Source organism: Myotis daubentonii, chromosome 3, assembly GCF_963259705.1.
Source record: "Myotis daubentonii chromosome 3, mMyoDau2.1, whole genome shotgun sequence".
Taxonomy (NCBI): domain Eukaryota; kingdom Metazoa; phylum Chordata; class Mammalia; order Chiroptera; family Vespertilionidae; genus Myotis; species Myotis daubentonii.
In genome coordinates, this window is record NC_081842.1 from 219,129,125 (window position 1) to 219,146,577 (window position 17,453).

The window sequence follows — 17,453 nt, forward strand, 5'->3', positions numbered from 1 at the left end:
GTAACGGCTGCAGGGCGGGGGGCGGAGGGGCGCGTCCGGCTGCCCTACGCCCTACCCGCGCCCCGGTCCCCACGCGAGCTTCCACGAGCCCCCGTCGGTATCCCCGGAGACCTCGTCGCCCCTGGCCCTGGAAGGGTCCTCGCCCCCGGGTGCGCGGGTGCCCCGCGGGATGGGCGGGGGACGGGGTCTCGGGGCCTGGAGACCGAGCCGGAAGGCGCCCGAGCCTGGACGCGCGGTTCAGAGGTTTGACGGGAGCTGTCCTTAGAGTTAGGGAAAAGGGACTGGAGTGAACTCTCTTCCGGTAGAACCTGACCTCGTTTTCGGCCGATGCAGGAGTCTGATGACGCCACACTCCCCTAGAACCGCTCCCCCCAAAGTGTGCCCCGCATACCAGGGGGCTGGTGGGGGTGGGAGTGGGAGTGGGGGATGGTGCGCTCAGCAGCGGTGGCGGGAGGGAGGGAGGGCTTTGTCCTGATGGGACTGGAGGCCACCGGAGGGGCCAGCTTCCGGAAGTGCGGTAGCGGTCATCTCAGGTAGAAACTGTAGTTTAACTTTAACCCTGCTGTTTGGCTTCTGTACTTATTTGCTTTGTTTAACAATAGAAAGGTTATTTTGATTTTCTGAATTATATAAATCATCCCATTCGATTAAATACCCTATTGATTATGTGACTATCCCCTTTGTCGTGGTCACACTGGTCTTAGAAAGCACATTTTCCTTCACCTGGGAAGGACAGCACGGTTATCCCAAGGTCAGAGGGCTCCAGTTAACCTGACCCCGTTGACTTTGTGTCCAAAACCTGTAATTTAAATAACATGCTTAAGCCTGACCAGGTTCCTCATTCCAGACCCCCGGGCTCCAGATAATGTGTTTCCGTCAATTCAGTGATCCAGAGACCCCAAATTGTAATTTAGATAGCATGTGCTTCTGCTTCTGTAAACTGCTTTTTTGCAAACCAGGTTCCTCATTCCAAACCTTGGGATGTAATCAATACCTTTGTAAACTTTGCCTATATGAGATTTGGGAAAGCCGAATGGCCCCTCATAGTCCTGGATTGCAATCAATGTGACTCTTTAATTCGACTTCTTGAGGCGCCCTTCTGTGATTCGCGGGGCACAACATCCCCCAGCCTGCCCTCGCCTTCCTCTGGCTGATTAGGCTCAGCTCGGAAGTCCCCTCTCCACGGGCCTCCCACAGGCCTGCCTCTCTGCACTGAGTAGGCGCTGATCATGTTCGGTGCTTAAGCCAACGAAGGCGTGGGGGTGGTGGACAGTACACAGGACACGTCCTGACCCCCAGACTGAAGCCTCGGGCAGCCATGTCGGGAGGTCACAGGTGGGGAAGCGCACAGACGCCCCCAGACCACCCCGCCTGGAGCGCTTGCTGGACGCCAGCCAGGCTGCCGGTGCCACGTGCTCACCCGCGCATCCTTTTCGATATCCAGGCTACGGTGTCTACACCTACCCCAATTCCTTCTTCCGGTACGAAGGGGAATGGAAAGGCGGGAAGACCCACGGTAAGAAGTGTCGGTGGCCTCTCCCCGCAGCGGCCACCCTGCGGCCGGCAGCCCCTTTCCTCCGGGCGCTGGGGAGGCGGGTGGCACCAGGTGCCCGCGGGACTGGGCCCCCACACGGTCGCTGTCGCCCAGGAAAGGCATTGGGGCCGCCCTGGTGCTGCCCCACGGGTAGCCACAAGCCGGGGCCGTGGCACCGGGTCGGAGGAGACCCCTGGCCTACCACCTCCTCGCAGACAGGAAACCGCAGCTGCCTTCATGGTTCATTTCTGACCAGAAAAAGCTGATCTCCTTCCATAGAAAGGCTCCGCCGCCGCCGAGGAGCGAGGTCTGTGGAGGTCACCTGGTGGTCTCCCAGCGGGTCCCCAGCTCCGCCCAGTCCCATGTCTGCCTGGCGTTCTGCTGAGGAGGGGGGAGAGAGAGTGTGGGGGAGAGGGAGAGAGGGGGGGGAGGGAGAGGGAGAGGGAGAGGGAGAGGGACATCAGCTGTTTGCCTCCCACACGCACCCCGACCCACACCAAGGTTGTGCCTTTGACTGGAAATCGGGCCGACCGAGACCCGTGGGTCCGCGGCTGACGCTCTAACTGCGAGCAGAGCTGGCAGGGCCTGTGGAGTTTTCCTCTATGAGCGCTTGTGCCTGTGGGCCCACCTTTCGGCTTTTACGGATGGTAGCGCTTTTGCCAGAGATTTCTCACTTTCACTCAAGCCGCGGACTCCCCCTCCCGCCCCTCCCTGAGAAACAGCCCGGCCGGCCGCTGCGGGCACCGGCGGGCACTCCGGCCACTGCGGGCACCGGCGGGCGTGACGGCACCGTTCCCTTCTCCAGGCCGCGGGAAGCTACTGTTTAAGGATGGAAGTTACTACGAGGGCGAGTTTGCGGACGGGGAGATCATGGGCCAAGGCTGCCGCCACTGGGCCGCCACAGGTGAGCCCCGAGACCCTGGCGACCTGCCGACTCCCTTCTCTCAACCTTCTGGGTGCGAAGGCACTTCCGGCTGTAAACTGGGGGCCCTGCTTTCCCTGAGGGGTCACAGCCCGTGCCAGCCGGGGGTGGGGTGCTGGGGTGCTGCCCACAGCCTGGCCAAGGGCTGCCTCCCGACCCTCAGACCCCCAGACCCTCATGGGCAAGCGTGGGGGTCAGTTCCCAGTGAGAGAAGGCTCAGCCCTCGGATCTGGGACACCGCTGCCCACCGAGGGCCCCGGGGTGGGCTTGGCAGGAACCAAGAGGGCAGGTCCGGATCCGCCGGGTCCTGTGTCCCCTCGCAAACCAGGGTCCGCCCGGAACCGGCCCTGCTGCCGCCACGCTCAGGGGACGGCGGGCGACACGGAACCGGCGCCGAACCTGACCTCGCGCCCCCTGCTCGTCCCCCCAGGGAACACCTATTCTGGTCAGTTTGTCTTTGGAGAGCCCCAAGGCCACGGCGTCATGGAGTACAAGGCGGGGGGCCGCTACGAGGGGGAGCTGTGCCACGGCGTGAGAGAAGGTCTGGCGCCCCCGGGCCCGGGAATGGTGGCCGAGCCCCGCCCCCTGCCCGAAACTCGGACTCCGTGGGGTGGGTGGGCCCAGGGCCCTGCACCTGACCAGGGGCTGGTGTCCCTTCAGGTCCAGAGCCCCGGCCCCCGCGTGCCTGTGGGGTGGGAAGGAGGCGAGGTTCACTCCTCCTGCCCCCGGAGCCGAGGCTGGCACAGTGTGTGGGGGGGGCTGTGATGCCAACCACCGCTTGTGACAAGCCCCCCAAAACCTAGTGGCACAGCCCTGGCCAGTTTGGCTCAGTGGATAGAGCATTGGCCTGAGGACTGAAGGGTCCCGGGTTTAATTCCGGTCAAGGGCACGTACCCGGGTGGCAGGCTCCATCCCTGGCTCTGGTCGGGGCGTATGTGGGAGGTAACCAGCCCACGTGTCTCCCACATCAATGTTTCTCTCTCTGTCTCCCCCCCCCCCCCACTCTCTCTAAAAACCAATGGGAAATATTCTCAGGTGAGGATTCACACAAAACCAAAACCCAGTGGCGGGGACCACCCCGGTTTACTACTTGCTTGCAAGCCCGGGTCCGAGGTCGGCCTGGGCTCAGCCTGCCGGGTCTGGCCTCGCTGCAGCCTCGCGGCTCTGGGGCCAGAAGCGCAAGCACCACAGAGGCCCCAGCGCGGGCACGGCCTCCTCGCCTGCCCCAGGCCGGCCGGTGGGCGGTGGGCACGGCCCGGAGGCCGAGGGCTCACGGTCCCCGAAGCCCAGCTGCCCGAGGCGGGCAGGAAGGTCCTCTGGGTGTTGCTGGTGTGAGAAGTAGGGGTGGGCCCGGCGGGCGGGGCTCAGGGCTGAGCATCGGCCTGTGAACCAGGAGGCCACGGTTCGATTCCTGGTCAGGGCCCAGGCCCGGGTCGCAGGCTCCATCCCCAGGAGGGGGCCAGCCGACCCATGACTCTCCCATCATTGATGTTTCTCTCTCTCTCTCCCTCTCCCTTCCTCTCTGAAATCAACAAAAATAAACTTTTAATAAATAAATGAAAGCAGTAGGAATGGCCTCGCACCCCCGACTGTCCAAACCGGAAAACCCGGATCTAGACAGAGGCCCCTAGAATGGGCCACTCAGGCCTCGCCAGTCACACGCAGGTTCCGGTACACACACGCGTGCGCACACGCACACACACCCCACAAACAGGTCTGGGACGCATAGCATCGCCCCCCCGGCCTCCGTGTGCCCGCCCTCAGGGCCTCGGAGAGCTGCACCCAGAGCCACTTGCACTGGCGGCTGCCAGCGTCGCCCCAGGTCACCCCCCAGCCCCTGGACGGCGGCTCCTGGGTCCCGTGCTGAGCCCGTGGGCCCCGCCTTGTCCTGAAGTCACCCCGTCCTGCCCGGCGGGCGGCCTGCAGCTGGGCTCTGGCTCCTCCGCAGGACACGGGTGCCTGGTGGACCGGGACGGGCGCGTCTACTGCGGGTCCTTTCACAACAACAAGCGCCACGGCCGTGGGCACATGGCCTTCCCGTGAGTACGTGGCCCGGGGCCTGGGCCCGGGGCCCTCGGAGGGTGGGGGTCTGCACTCCCCTCGGTCACTGACTGGCCGAGCGCGTGGTTCGGGCTCTGAGCCCCGTGGAACCCTCGGGGGCGGGAGGGGCGTGCGGCCCACAGAGGCCTGTCTCCTAACCTCCTGGGCCAGTTTCTCACCCGAAATCCTGCCGCTGGGATTTGTGGGTTCACCTCCCCCTTTTCTTCCCTGTTGTGTCCCCTCCGAGCCCCGCACCCCTGGGGGGGGCTGAGTTCTACACCTGGGGGGGCTGAGTCCTACACCTGGGGGGGGCCGAGTCCTACACCTGGGGGGGGCCGAGTCCCACACCTGGGGGGGGCTGAGTTCTACACCTGGGGGGGCTGAGTTCTACACCTGGGGGGGCTGAGTTCTACACCTGGGGGGGGCCGAGTCCCACACCTGGGGGGGGCTGAGTTCTACACCTGGGGGGGGCTGAGTCCTACACCTGGGGGGGCTGAGTTCTACACCTGGGGGGGCTGAGTTCTACACCTGGGGGGGGCCGAGTCCCACACCTGGGGGGGGCTGAGTTCTACACCTGGGGGGGGCCGAGTCCCACACCTGGGGGGCTGAGTTCTACACCTGGGGGGGGCTGAGTCCCACACCTGGGGGGGCTGAGTTCTACACCTGGGGGGGGCCAAGTCCCACACCTGGGGGGCTGAGTTCTACACCTGGGGGGGGCCGAGTCCCACACCTGGGGGGGGCCAAGTCCCACACCTGGGGGGGGCCGAGTCCTACACCTGGGGGGCTGAGTCCTACACCTGGGGGGGGCTGAGTTCTACACCTGGGGGGGGCCGAGTCCCACACCTGGGGGGCTGAGTTCTACACCTGGGGGGGGCCAAGTCCCACACCTGGGGGGCTGAGTTCTACACCTGGGGGGGGCCGAGTCCCACACCTGGGGGGGGCCAAGTCCCACACCTGGGGGGGGCCGAGTCCTACACCTGGGGGGCTGAGTCCCACACCTGCGGGGGGGGGGGGGCATGTGATCTCAGGACCGGGGCTGTCTCCGCACCTGCCAAGCGCCCAGCCTCCTGCCCTGGCACCTGGCCATCTGTCGGCGATGGCGGTGCCCGTGGCGTGTGCCCAGCCGGCCGGTCAGTCGGAGGAGCTGGCCTGAGTCAGGCGCCCCCTGTCCCAGACTCAGCCCGGCCTCTGGGTCCCACAGGAACGGTGACGAGTACGACGGCAACTGGGTGCGGGACCAGCGGCAGGGCCACGGGGTGCTGCGCTGTGCGGACGGCTCCACCTACGAGGTACAGGCCTCCTCGGGGCGCAGCTCACCTGGGGGGGGGGCACTGTCCCCTCTTTACTGGCCACCAAACCGAGGCTCGGGGGGCTCACAGCCCGGCGTCCCGTCCGGCTCCCGAACCCAGGACCCTCCGCTCTCCCGGGCGCCCGGGAAGCGTTTGAATGAGAAGTTCCAGGTGGCCCTGCAGGGCAGGGGGACCGTCTGCTCCTCCTGCCAGGCCTGCGCCCCTCCCCCCTCCCCTGCTCCCCCCTCTCCCTGTCGCTGCAGAAAGTGCCATCTCGGGTTTTAGGGGCGACACGTGGGGAAGAGGTTCAGGCGCGTGAGGAGCCCGCTCGGGCCAGGCCCAGGCCCAGCGTTCCTTACTGGACGTGGCCTGTGTGCCACGGAGCCAGCGGAGCCTCGGGGGCCACCCTGTGCCCGGTCATCACAGCCCACGCGTGGATGTGCCGCCCGCCGGGCCTGCGAGGCACCGCTAGTGGCTGGAGGCCTGCCGTCCTCGGTGTGGCCAGGGGAGCTGAACCCTGGGTGGTGACGAGGAGCCGCCATCACGGCTGCGGGGAGGGGCGGGCCCGGCTGAGCTGGGCGGGAGGGGGACGGGCAGGAGGACCGGCCGAGTGGGCACGAGAAAAAGCTTTGTCCTCGGACCTGGTCCTCCCTCGGCCCCCAGGCTGCCCAGGGCCTCGCCGTGGTCGTGGCTGCCCACTGGCATCCCTGGGCTGGGCACGGTTGAGCCCCTCTTGGGCCTCCTGCAAACTGGCTCAGCCCAGAGGCCGGGAGGTGGGACAGGCTCCTGCAAACGCCAGGCTCGCGGGGTGCCCGCCGCGCGTCCGCTCGCCACCAGGGGGCAGCCCAGCTCTGCCCACGCCGCGGCTCCAAGTTGATGCCCAGGCGGGACGTGCCTGGGGACCCCGGCTGCAGCCTTGGGAGTGAGGAGGGGTGTCTGCTGTGTCGTGGGGCGCGGCTCAGGCTGCAGACCCGGGTCCCGCAGGCCCTCGCGGGAGAGAAGAGCACGTGTGAGGTGGGGTCGTGGAGCCCGTGGTCCCACGGGCCCCGGTGACGGTCTTGCCCGCAGCGCGCAGGGTCCGACATGACGGGAACACGTCCTCTGTGGCCGCCCGAGGAGTGGGCCCGGCCGGCAGGGCTCAGTGGCTGAGCACCCCCCTGACAGCGGCTGCCCTCTCCCCGGCCGCTCCCGCAGGGACAGTGGCACAGCGACGTCCGCAGCGGCCTGGGCAGCATGACCCACTGCTCCGGGCTCGTCTACAGGGGCATGTGGATCAACGGCCACCCGGTGGGTAGGTGTCGCCCGGGCTCTCCCGATCCTGGGGTCCCCCACCCACGGGCCCTGAGCATCTGCACCCACGGCCTCCGTCCGGTCCCACCTGAGCTCCGAACCTGACATGAGCACAGGTGGCCAGTGGCCTGCAGGGGCCTCCTCTGGGGGCTGCCTCCCCCCCGTGCTGCCCCCCTGAGCATTAAAATGGCCCCAACAGGACGAGGGTGGCCCCCACCCCTCGGGGGCCCTCGGGCTCCTGGCAGGCAGAGGCCACAGGGGCACCAGTAACGCTGAACCAGCCACGGGGCACCGCTGAGCCGGGCAGGCTCCTCGGCCGGGGCCTAGGTCCTGGCAAAGGACGTGCCGGGGCCTCGGGGAAGGGCGGACCCTGGGGTGCAGGCCTGGGGGCCGAGCTCAGGCACCCCCCTCAATGGAGCCTCCCAGCGGAGCCTGGCCCTGCGGGGGCCCCTCAGGCCCCTTAGTCAGGTCACCTCAGGAAGGAATCCCGGGCCCCCGCCCCCAAATTCGGGGTCCTGTCCGAACCCCTGGGTGTGACGCAGCCTCACCTCCCCTGACGGGGTCCCAGGCTGGTGGCCCCCGACTCCCCCGCCAAATGGGCTCTGGGTTAGTTCCCCTGCTGGGCGCACCCGGAAGGCCCGCCGCCCCGGACCCTGCCCTCGACCCTCCCGGCGCCGCTGACGGAGCGCCATGAGCTCCCAGCCCCGCTCCGCCCGGTCCCGGCCCGAAGCCCCAGGCCCAGTTGGGCTGTTTGCGAGGCCGTCACTCTTGGGGGGCAGACCCCAGAGGGTCCTCGTGCAGGGACCCGCCCACCAAGCCGCCCTCAGACGCAGGGGTCCAGGCAGGAGGGGGACGTGGGGCCGGTCCAGCGTGTGCGCCCAGACCCTGCGGCCGCTCCCCCCCAGCACTTGGCCACACCCTGCGGCCCATTTGGTAGAAGCCGGTGGTTCTGAATGAGCTGCTTCAAAGAAACACGGCCGAGAAGACACACAAACAAACACCAAATGTCTCAGGACGCTGCCTTGGGGACACCTTGCCCCCCCCCCGCCCCCCACAGCCAGTCGGGGGCTTCAGCCTCTACACCTGCGTGTGGCCGGCAGGCAGAGCCCCTCGGGAGCCAACGGGGCCGCACCCTCAGGGGAGAGGGCCTGCGGGGCGGCCCACACCTGGGGCTCTCGCCTCGGGCGCCGTGGGCAGGTGGACCGGCACCCAGGACGCGCCTCTGCTCTCCCAGGGCGAGCCGCGAGGACCGTGATTCTGGGCCCGGAGGTGATGGACGTGGCCCGGGGCGCCTCCTTCACGGTGCGCGTGCAGCTGCTGCAGGACAACGGGGCAGTGGCCGCCAGTAAGCAAGAAGTCCCGTGTGTGTGTGTGTGTGTGAGCTCGTGTGAGCATGTGTGTGAGCTCGTGTGTGCACATGTGTGAGCTCTTGTGAGCATGTGTGCTGTGCATGCCCATGTGCGGTGGTCACGCACTCACAGAGCGAGGGGATGGTGACGGTGATGGTGCAGCACCAGGTGCGTCTGCGTAGGCCGGTCCGGCCAGAAGGGGAGGAAGGCCTCGGCCTGGGAGGGAATCAGGCCACTTCCCCCCGTCCTGCTGCTCTTCCCGGGACGGTCAGCCCAGTGGTGAGGCCAGGGAGGGACAGGCTGACTTCCCACGGAGGGCCCCCCTCCCCCCGGCCTCCTGAGACACCACGGGGGGGGGGGGGGTGCGGGACCCATTAATAACCGCACAGGATTCCTGATGTCACTCTTGCCTTAGCTCAGCAAGCTTTTTTTTAAACGTATTTTTACTGGAGGCCCCAGTGCACGGATTCGTGCACATTGAAAGGAAATTAATTAGAAGGTGGCTGGTGGGTGGGACTGGGCGAGGTGGCCAGACACGCCCTGGAGCCAACCTCCCACAGTCCCTCCCCTGGGGCGGCACCACAGCTCGAAGGGCGTCTGCAGAGTGAGCGGGGTCCCTCTGGCAGGTGGGGTCCCTCGGCCTGGCCTGCGGGGATTGGGCTGAAACTGGCTTTCTGACATCCCCCGAGGGGTCCTAGAGTGCGAGATGGCGGTTCTCGGGTGACGCACCCCAGAATCGGGCTCCCTCCTCTCTGGTTCCGGGTGCGTCACCCGAGAACCACAGCTGCCAAGTCACCACAGCTCGGCAGCTCCTGCGTTGAGCATCTGCCCCCTGGTGGTCAGTGTGCGTCATAGCTACCGGCCGGATGGTCGGACGGTCGGATGGCCTCTTAGGCTTTTATATATATAGATTGATTTCAGAGAGGAAGGGAGAGAGAGAAACATTAATGATGAGAGCGAATCATTGATCAGCTGCCTCCTGCACACCCCACACTGGGGATCGAGCCCACAACCCGGGCATGTGCACTGACTGGGAATCGAACCCTGACCTCCTGGTTCGTTGGTTGATGCTCAGCCACTGAGCCACGTGGGCCGAGCTCAACAGGCGTTCATCAGGATGCTCCGAGATGTAGCAGGCACCAAATATATTTCGTCACAATTGGCTTATTTAACAACTTTATTGTGGCATCATTCACATACCATGAAATTCATCTGCATCAGTGACACCACGATTTTTAGTAAATTTTAGTAAATTTGCAGTCGGACGACTGTCACCACACCACAGTGCCGACCTAGACCCTTCCCTTCACCCAGAAAGGCCCCTCCACCGCGTGCAGCCTGAGCCCCCCACCCCGCTCTGTGGATTTGCCTCCTCTGGCCATTTCCTGTGTGACCTGTGGGGTGCGTCTCGGCCCAGCTGTGTCCACTCACACCGAGCTGCCGGGGTCGCCGCGTTGCCATGCGTGTGGGCCTCCTCCTCTCCTGCCCAGTGGTCTTCCGTGGCGTCCGCTCACCACGCCTGTCGCCCGCCCAGGGACCGCTGGCGAGTTCGCACCGTTCGGCTGCTGTGACTGCTCCTGCCCAGCTTTCGTGTGAGCGTGTGTTTTCGATGATGTACCCGTGGGCAGGATCGCTGGAGCGCACGGGACGTCTGTGCCTGAACTTTCAAGAAACCGCCAGAGTGTTTTCCCGAGAGGCAGCCCGGGTTTCCGGTGCCACCGACACAGCCTGAGGGCTGGCTCCACCCCGGCCGCACGGGGGTGTCCACAGGCGCCATCCTGAGGGTGTGAGTGGCATCAAACGTCACCCGCAACACACAGGCCCCTTCGGCCATCTTTCTTCTTGAGCAGCTGTCCGTTTCGTCGACGTTGCCAGCTTTCTCGCCTAAGCCCATTCGTGCCCCTTCTCCCCTGAATGCAGTGATGGCGCCGCTGGGTCCCACTGTGGATCAGTGTGTCTTTTTTCTTCTCTTCCTTACTCCTCGGGCTGGAGGTTATCAATTTCATTGATAAACAACCAATCCTTTGCTTTCTCTTGTCTATTTTATTAGTTCCTGTTTTGGTCTTATTCCTTGCTTCTCCTTACTTTGGGTTTAATTTAATGTCCTTTCTCTAGTTCTTAAGGTGGGAACTAAGGTTATTTCAGACCTTTTCTAGTATAGGAGTTTATTGCTATGAATTTCCCTCTGGGCACGGCTTTAGCTGCATCCCACAGATTTCCTATGCTGTGCTTCCATTTTCATTCAATTCAAGAGATTTTCTGATTTCTCACTGGACCATGAGTACGTTAGAAGGGTGCTGTCTCATTTCCAAATATTTGGACATTTTCCAGAGAGCTTTCTGTTAGTAATTTCTAATTTTCCTCCATGTGGTGAGGGTCGTATTTTGTATACCCTGAATCCTTTTCACTTTATCAAGACTTGTTTTATGGCCCAGAATATGGTCTGTTTTGGGACATGTTTTGTGAGCACATTGAGAAGAGTGTGGATTCTGCTCTTTCATTTGGAATCTATACTAACAAAAGCCTATGTGGTCGTCACGCCCTCACACCGGGACGCCTTCACGCCGCAATGACTGATCACCAGGGGCCTGCGTGCACAGCAGGCATGCATGGGTGAGCGGGGACTTGACCAGGAGGTGCATCGGAGGAGTGGATGGCAGCTACCGCTGCCCAGGGCCGGCCCGAGGCTCAGACAAGCTGCAGTGGCTGCGAGGGCCGAGGCCCAGGCAGCCTCACGGCTGGCAGTGGCAGCAGCAGAGGCGTGATGGGGGCGTCGCCTTACCCTGATCAGAAGGTTGCCTCCCGCAGAGGGAGGCCAGGCTATGGCTTAGGCCCACTCCCCACAGGGAGCCATCAGTAGGACATCCCCTGAGGGCTCCCGGACTGTGAGAGGGGCAGGCCGGGACACCCCCCCCAGTGCACAAATTTTCGTGCACTGGGCCTCTAGTGTTCTGTAAAAGTCAGCCCGGCGTACTTTGTTGATTTTGTTGCTGAAGTTTGCCACATCCTTGCTGAATTTCCGTCTGCCCGTTCTATCCGTGGTGGAGGGTGGTGTATTGAAATCTCTGATTATAATTGTGGATGTGTCTATTTCTGCTTTCATTTCTGTCAACTTTTGCTTCATTATTTTGATGCTCCGTTAACAGGAGCACAAACATTTGGGGTTTTGTGCCATTTAATGAATTGACTGGGGCCAATGGTCCGATTGGATGGTCCGTTTCTTTCCCTCCTTTACACCTTATTCCTGTTTTCTTGGATATTTTTTTTATTGACCCCTTGTATCTCCTCCATCGTTGGCTTAGTATTTGTCACTCTGTTTCCTTATTTTAGGGGCTTGAGGTTGGCGATGCACATCGTTAACGTTTCAGGCCACTTCCAGGCCACACCACACTCTGTGTCCGGGAACCACGCCGCCCCCTGCTTTCTCTCCACCCTCGTCTGTACACGATCACAGTTACACTCACGCATCCATACACTTCGCGAGGCTTTGCTGCGATTCATTTACCCTCAGAGTCTCACAAGCGGGAAGAGGGCTCCCTCTCGTCAGCCACCAGGTCCCTTTCTGGTTCTGCTCATTCCTCCCGGTTTCCGCCCGGCGCCCTTGCTTCTTGCCCGGAGGACCCAGGTCACCGTTTCTCGTCACACGGGTTTCCTGGCGATGAATCCTTCCAGCTTTCCTCTCCCGGGAAACGTCCGGAATTCACTTTCATTTTCACTGTGTCCTTCCCGGAGGGAGTTCCCTGCCCAGGGGCCCTCTCAGCGCCCACGTCCCGCGAGACAGCGACCAGGCCATGTGGGCCACACAGTTTGCCCGCGTCTTCAGGGAGCATGTCCTTGCCTGGTGCCCGGGACCTCGGAGCCCGTCTCACTGACCTGCACCTGCCTTCCTGGCTGCCCGCAGGGGGAGGGCGAGCAGGATGGTGACTCCGTCGTGACCCGAGGCGGAAGGCAGTCAGACCACCATCCGTTTCCCCTCCACTCGGCTCCGGTTCTTTCCAAGTCAGGGTCCTCCCCGTGTTGGCCGGCGGCATCTCTGCCGGATCTTGGCATCGTGGGAGGCTGGGTGTCAGGCCCCCTGGCGGTGGTCAGTGGTGGCCATCGACTCTCCTGCTCCCCCGACTCTGAGCCCGAGTCCACGGGGCCAGCCTGTGTGGGTGTCTCGGGGGTGTGGGCGGACCGGGCCCTGGGTCAGGGTGGGAGATGGGTCGTGAGGGGCAGTGTCCCCTGGGCCTCCACGTGTCTGCTCCCACCGTGCGTGGCCAGCAGGGAGACGTCCTCCCAGAGACCCGGGCTGGAGGCACGGTGCGGGGCCTGGGGCCAGGACCGGGCTCGGTCAGGGACCGTGTGGACGGCTGAGCCGAGGGCTGGGAGGAGCGAGACGGGAGGTGAGCGGGGAGCTCCGGTGGGCCGTGGCCGTGGCTGTGGCCGTGGCTGCGTATGAACACCCCTCCCGGCGCCCACCACCCGAGCCCCCAGGGAGGAGCCCAGGCCCCGACTGGTCCCCTGCTCCTGGGCACAGCACGCTTCCCCCCCCCCGCCCCCCACAAGGCGAGGACGGCCGGGTCCTGAGGATCACTGCGGGCGTCAGGTACGTGCAGCTGCCGGCCTACTCGGAGGTCAGCTTCTTCACCGTGGACGCGGGCCGACGGGAGGCGCCCATCCAGACCCCGTTGTGAGTGAGGGTGACGTACGTGGGCAGCACCACGCGGGGCAGGGGGGTCCCCCTCAGCCTCGGGGGGGAATGACTGGAAGTGCTCCCCGGGCCCCCACCCGCTCCCGCCCAGCCCCGGGGACACGCAGCGACCAGCAGACCCGCTCAGTCGAGGGCGGGGAGGCCAAGGTGCTCGGACACGCGGTGGGCACGGCAGGCGGGCGGGCGGGAGGCAGGGCTGTGAGCTGCGGGGTCTCAGGTGGTCCCAGAGCGAGACCCGCCCCCCCGCCCCCTCCACCACCTGCTCTCAGGGCCCTTTCTCCTCCCTGGGGTGCCCCTGGGCCCCGTGTTCCCACGGCCAGGTGTCCCCCCAGCTGCTTCCCCTTCACAGTGGGTTCCAGTGCATCCCCTACCCGCTGTCGGGCCTGGAGCCCAGAGCAGCCAACACCCCCGAGATACCCACGGGAGACCCGGAGGTGGCACGGACCCCGGACGCCTCATGTGGCCAGGGAGACGCCCCCGGTGGCCTGCCCGGTGAGTGCAGCCAACGCGGCCCGTGGTGGGCAGCGCGGGGGGGACAGCAGGTGCCCTCAAACCTGGCACAGTGGGGCTGGGGGGCAGGACGTCCAGGGAGACGGTGCCCAGTGGCCGTGCCGTGGGTCAGACGCCAGGCTGGGGCTGCCCGCCCTGGGCGCTCAGGCGCCTTGGCCCGGGCCCTTAGCCTGCAGGCCCGATGCCCATGGTGGGGGGTGAGCCGTCCCAGGCTGCAGCACCGACAGGCAGATGGGGCATCGCGCGTGCGGGACCTGCAGTGGGTGCACCTGGGCTGACGTGTCGGGCTGCTGCCGGCGCTGTCGGGAGGGAACCTGGCCTGGAGGAGGCCTGAGGGCAGCCTGGACTGGACACGGGTGGCCCCTGCGTGGGAGCCCGCCCCAGGCGCACCTTCCCCCGAGGGTGTCCGTCTGACACTGGGCCTGAGGCGTGGGGGGGGCGTGCTGCTTGGTGCTGGCCCTGCCGCCCCTGGGGCTGCCCTGGGGTGCCAGCACCCAGCAGGCCTGGCTCTGCCAGTGGTGCCGTCTGGCCGTGGGGAAGCGCCTGGGGCCGAGGGGACGCACCTCTTCCTGTGAGACGGCCGGACGGTCGCCAGGTCCGTATTCTCCGCCGCCCGGGGTCTCGTTCCAGACCCAGGCTCTGGGAACAAAGCGCCGATTTCTATTCAAAATGGCTTTGCGTTGAGTCCCTTCACCTGGTGTAGCTCCCGCCCACAGCTGTCAGGGGACCGCGGTGTGGCTCCTTGCTGCCAGTGGGGTGTCTGCCGAGACCCCGTCATGTAGGCCCATTGAACCCCGGTGCCCGTGCTGGCCGTTGCCGGGGCGATGGGGGGACACACCTGGTCGGGCTGGCTGGGCCCCGCGGTTCCCACAATCCCCGAATATTGGATCTGGGAACCTAAAACGCTGCAGCAGGCGCAGAACTCAGATTGCTTCTCGTCTGCTGCTGCTGCTTTTTAAATACATTTTCATTGCTGTCAGAGAGGAAGGGAGAGGGAGAGAGACAGAGAGAGAGGGACATCCATGATGAGAGAGCGTCATGGACCGGCTGCCTCCTGCACCCCACACTGGGGACGGAGCCCACAACCGGGCTGTGCCCCCGGGAATCAAACCCTGACCTCCTGGTTCCTAGGTCGGCGCTCACCACGGAGCAACACGGGCCCGGCTTTTTTTTTTTTTTTTTTTTTTCCACAAAACCCGCCCGGGAAGTGTCTCCAGCTGGTCCTGGTCCGAGCAGTTTCTCCTTTTCTTTTGTGGAACAAGCGGTTCTGCAGTCCCCCCGATGGGATCTGAGAAGCGCCGCAGCCGCAAGGTGACTTAGGAAACGAAGGTGCCCTTTGCCGCCCAGCCGATCCGGCCGATAAAGCTGCCGCTGCGCCGAGGGAACCGGTGGACGTTTCCTGGCCTCCTGGGGCGACGGCACGTTTAACGCTAATTGTCTAGTTAATTCCGGCAGAGCAGCCTCCGGATCCGCGTCCGCTCGGGAACCCTGCGCCCTGGCGTCCGGTCCAGGGTCGGCCCACGGAGGGACGGGCAGGAAAGGGCGAACAGATGCCGCTCGGCCCCCAGGGCCAGCACGGGATGAACTCAAGCCTTGGGGTGTCGGTGCGTCTGCCGGGAGCTGGGCCCCAGAGGGTGGGTCCCGAGACCACAGCTCGGGACGGGGACCCGCCACACCTCCCACTGTCCCGGACACGGGCTCCTGGCCCGGCAGCTGCCCCGCGTTCTGGGGGCTCCAGGAAGGAGGAGGAGGAACCGGGCGGCGGGGCGGTGGGGGGGGGGGGTGGAAGTGTTGGGGGGCAGCTGCCGGGTGCTCCATCTGACCTGTCTAGCCTGGGGTCCGATGGACACCCGTGGTCTCCTCCTTCCTGCCGCCCGGGCCGGGTCTGGGACCCGGAGCACCTGCCTCCCTGTGTCCTGTGGCCACGTGGGCGCCGGCAGAGGGCAGGAGCCGGGGCCCCACACGCAGGCAGCCCTCCCAGCAGCTCCTTGGGGACCGCCGGGTGGAGAAGTTCCAGGATCCGGGGAGAGAGGCGAGGGGGGCGGGCGGCGTGACCCTGCGCCCACGGGACCAGCCTTTCAGAGGCCACTGCGCACTCACCGGGTCAGACGCCTCTAGGGAGGGGCGTGCGGGACGCCCCTCGAGGTGCCGGGAGCCTGGCGTCTGCGGACGTGCCCTCCCATGTCCCATAGCCTGGCCACACCTGCGGGGGCCACGGGCGGGTGGGCGCTCTCCCCTGTGACCGCGGCCTTGGCATCTGGGCATCAGCTGGACAGGCCCTCAGCGCCCGGACCGGGCGGAGGCGTCTCAGGAGCGAGGCCCTGGCCCTGGCGTCCGTCTGCCCGGGAGGAGGCCGTGTGTCCTCACCTCCGACAAGTCCTGCCCGCCCCCCGAGGGCCAATCACATTTTTTTGTCACTTAAATGGGGAAACATCAGGCCTGTGCGGCTCCCGCCTGGCGAGGGCCGGGCCGAGCGCGGTCACGGCGGCCCCTGGAGCCGTTTCTCCGGCGGCTTCTCCCCTGTCGCCTCCGCGTCCTACACAGGCGATTAGGGACCTAATGGAGTCGCTGTAAAACAGTAATTAATGGACGTTTTCCTAGGAGAGGTCACACCGCCCGCGTCCCTCCAGGGGCTGCACGGTGACCCGGTCCTGCTGACGAAGCCGTCGCTGCCGTAACTGCCACCCACCGTGCCGGCGGCTCCCAGCTGAGGGTCCTCTGCCCACAGGCCCGACTCGGGGTGCCCGGCCGGGCAGCGCCCCCAGTGCGTGCGCAGGAGCGGCTCAGGTCCCCGCGGCTGAGGCGGGTCCCCCCTGAGCGGAGGCGAGCGTGGGTCCCTCCCTCCTCTGGGTGCTCAGGGCCCGGAGCCGCAGCGGCGGAGGCAGCGGCTGGCACCTGTGCCTGTGGCAGCTGCTTTTTATTTTTTCATAGATTTTTGTTGATTTCAGAGAGGAAGGGAGAGGGAGAGAGAAACATCAATGATGAGAGGGAATCATGGACCCGCTGCTTCCCGCACGCCCCCCACTGGGGCTCGAGCCCACAACCCGGGCCTGTGCCCTTGACAGGAACCGAACTCGGGACCCTTCAGCCCGCAGGCCGACGCTCTATCCGCAGAGCCACGCTGGCCGGGGCTGCCGCTGTGTCTGACCAGAACTCAGCCGCCCGCCCTTTCGTGGGACCTGCCAGGAGTCCTTTCGTTTCGGGGGTTTAGGGGTGAGGGGGGCCCCAGGTCGGGTGTGTAGAGGCCAAGGGAGGGGCCCAGGGTGACCCAGGGTGTGAGGGAGGCGGGTGGGGCTCGAGGGTGTGGCCATGCTGGAGGCCTGCCCAGGGGGCGGGTAGGAGGGGGGGCTGGACTCCATGCTGCAGTGTGAGGGGTGGAGGCACAGCGCAAAGGGGGTGAGGGGCGGGGCCGTTGGCTGCACCCCAAAGTGGGGCCGAGGAGAGGCCAGGGTGGGGGCAGCGCAGCGGCAGGCGGAGGTGCTGGGGCCGGGAGGGGCGCAGGCGAGGGGGAGGGGCTGTGCCTCCGATTCGGAACGGGGGCGCCGGGTGGGGGCGTCGCTGGGAGACGCACGTGGACGGACCAGTGGACGCAGCGGGTGGCCAGGGGTGCAGGTCCGTGGGGGCGTCGTGGCACATGTGTGCAGAGCGGGTGCCGAGGGGCGGTGGGTGCACACGCATGTCTAGGGGCGGAGGGGGGCGGGGCTCTGGCTGGCCTGTGGCCGGTGATTGGCACACCCGACGCCCTTTGTGCCCCCTGACCCCCGGGAGACGGCAGGTGACACCTTGGGTCTGGGGCTGTGAGCGAAGGAGCTGGTGGCCTCGGTGC

General features: G+C 65.6%; 1 protein-coding gene across 1 annotated transcript in view; it reads left to right on the forward strand.

The window, feature by feature from the left end:
• The window catches only part of MORN1 (MORN repeat containing 1), a 28,111-nt gene that overhangs the window by 136 nt on the left and 10,522 nt on the right, over positions 1-17,453 (forward strand). Inside the window, exons 2-10 of the mRNA XM_059691535.1 lie at positions 1,445-1,516; positions 2,340-2,438; positions 2,887-2,997; positions 4,405-4,495; positions 5,698-5,785; positions 6,980-7,076; positions 8,310-8,420; positions 12,973-13,096; positions 13,467-13,609. Of these exons, the coding sequence (XP_059547518.1) occupies positions 1,445-1,516; positions 2,340-2,438; positions 2,887-2,997; positions 4,405-4,495; positions 5,698-5,785; positions 6,980-7,076; positions 8,310-8,420; positions 12,973-13,096; positions 13,467-13,609 (936 nt within the window). The remainder of the gene's footprint in view (positions 1-1,444; positions 1,517-2,339; positions 2,439-2,886; positions 2,998-4,404; positions 4,496-5,697; positions 5,786-6,979; positions 7,077-8,309; positions 8,421-12,972; positions 13,097-13,466; positions 13,610-17,453) is intronic.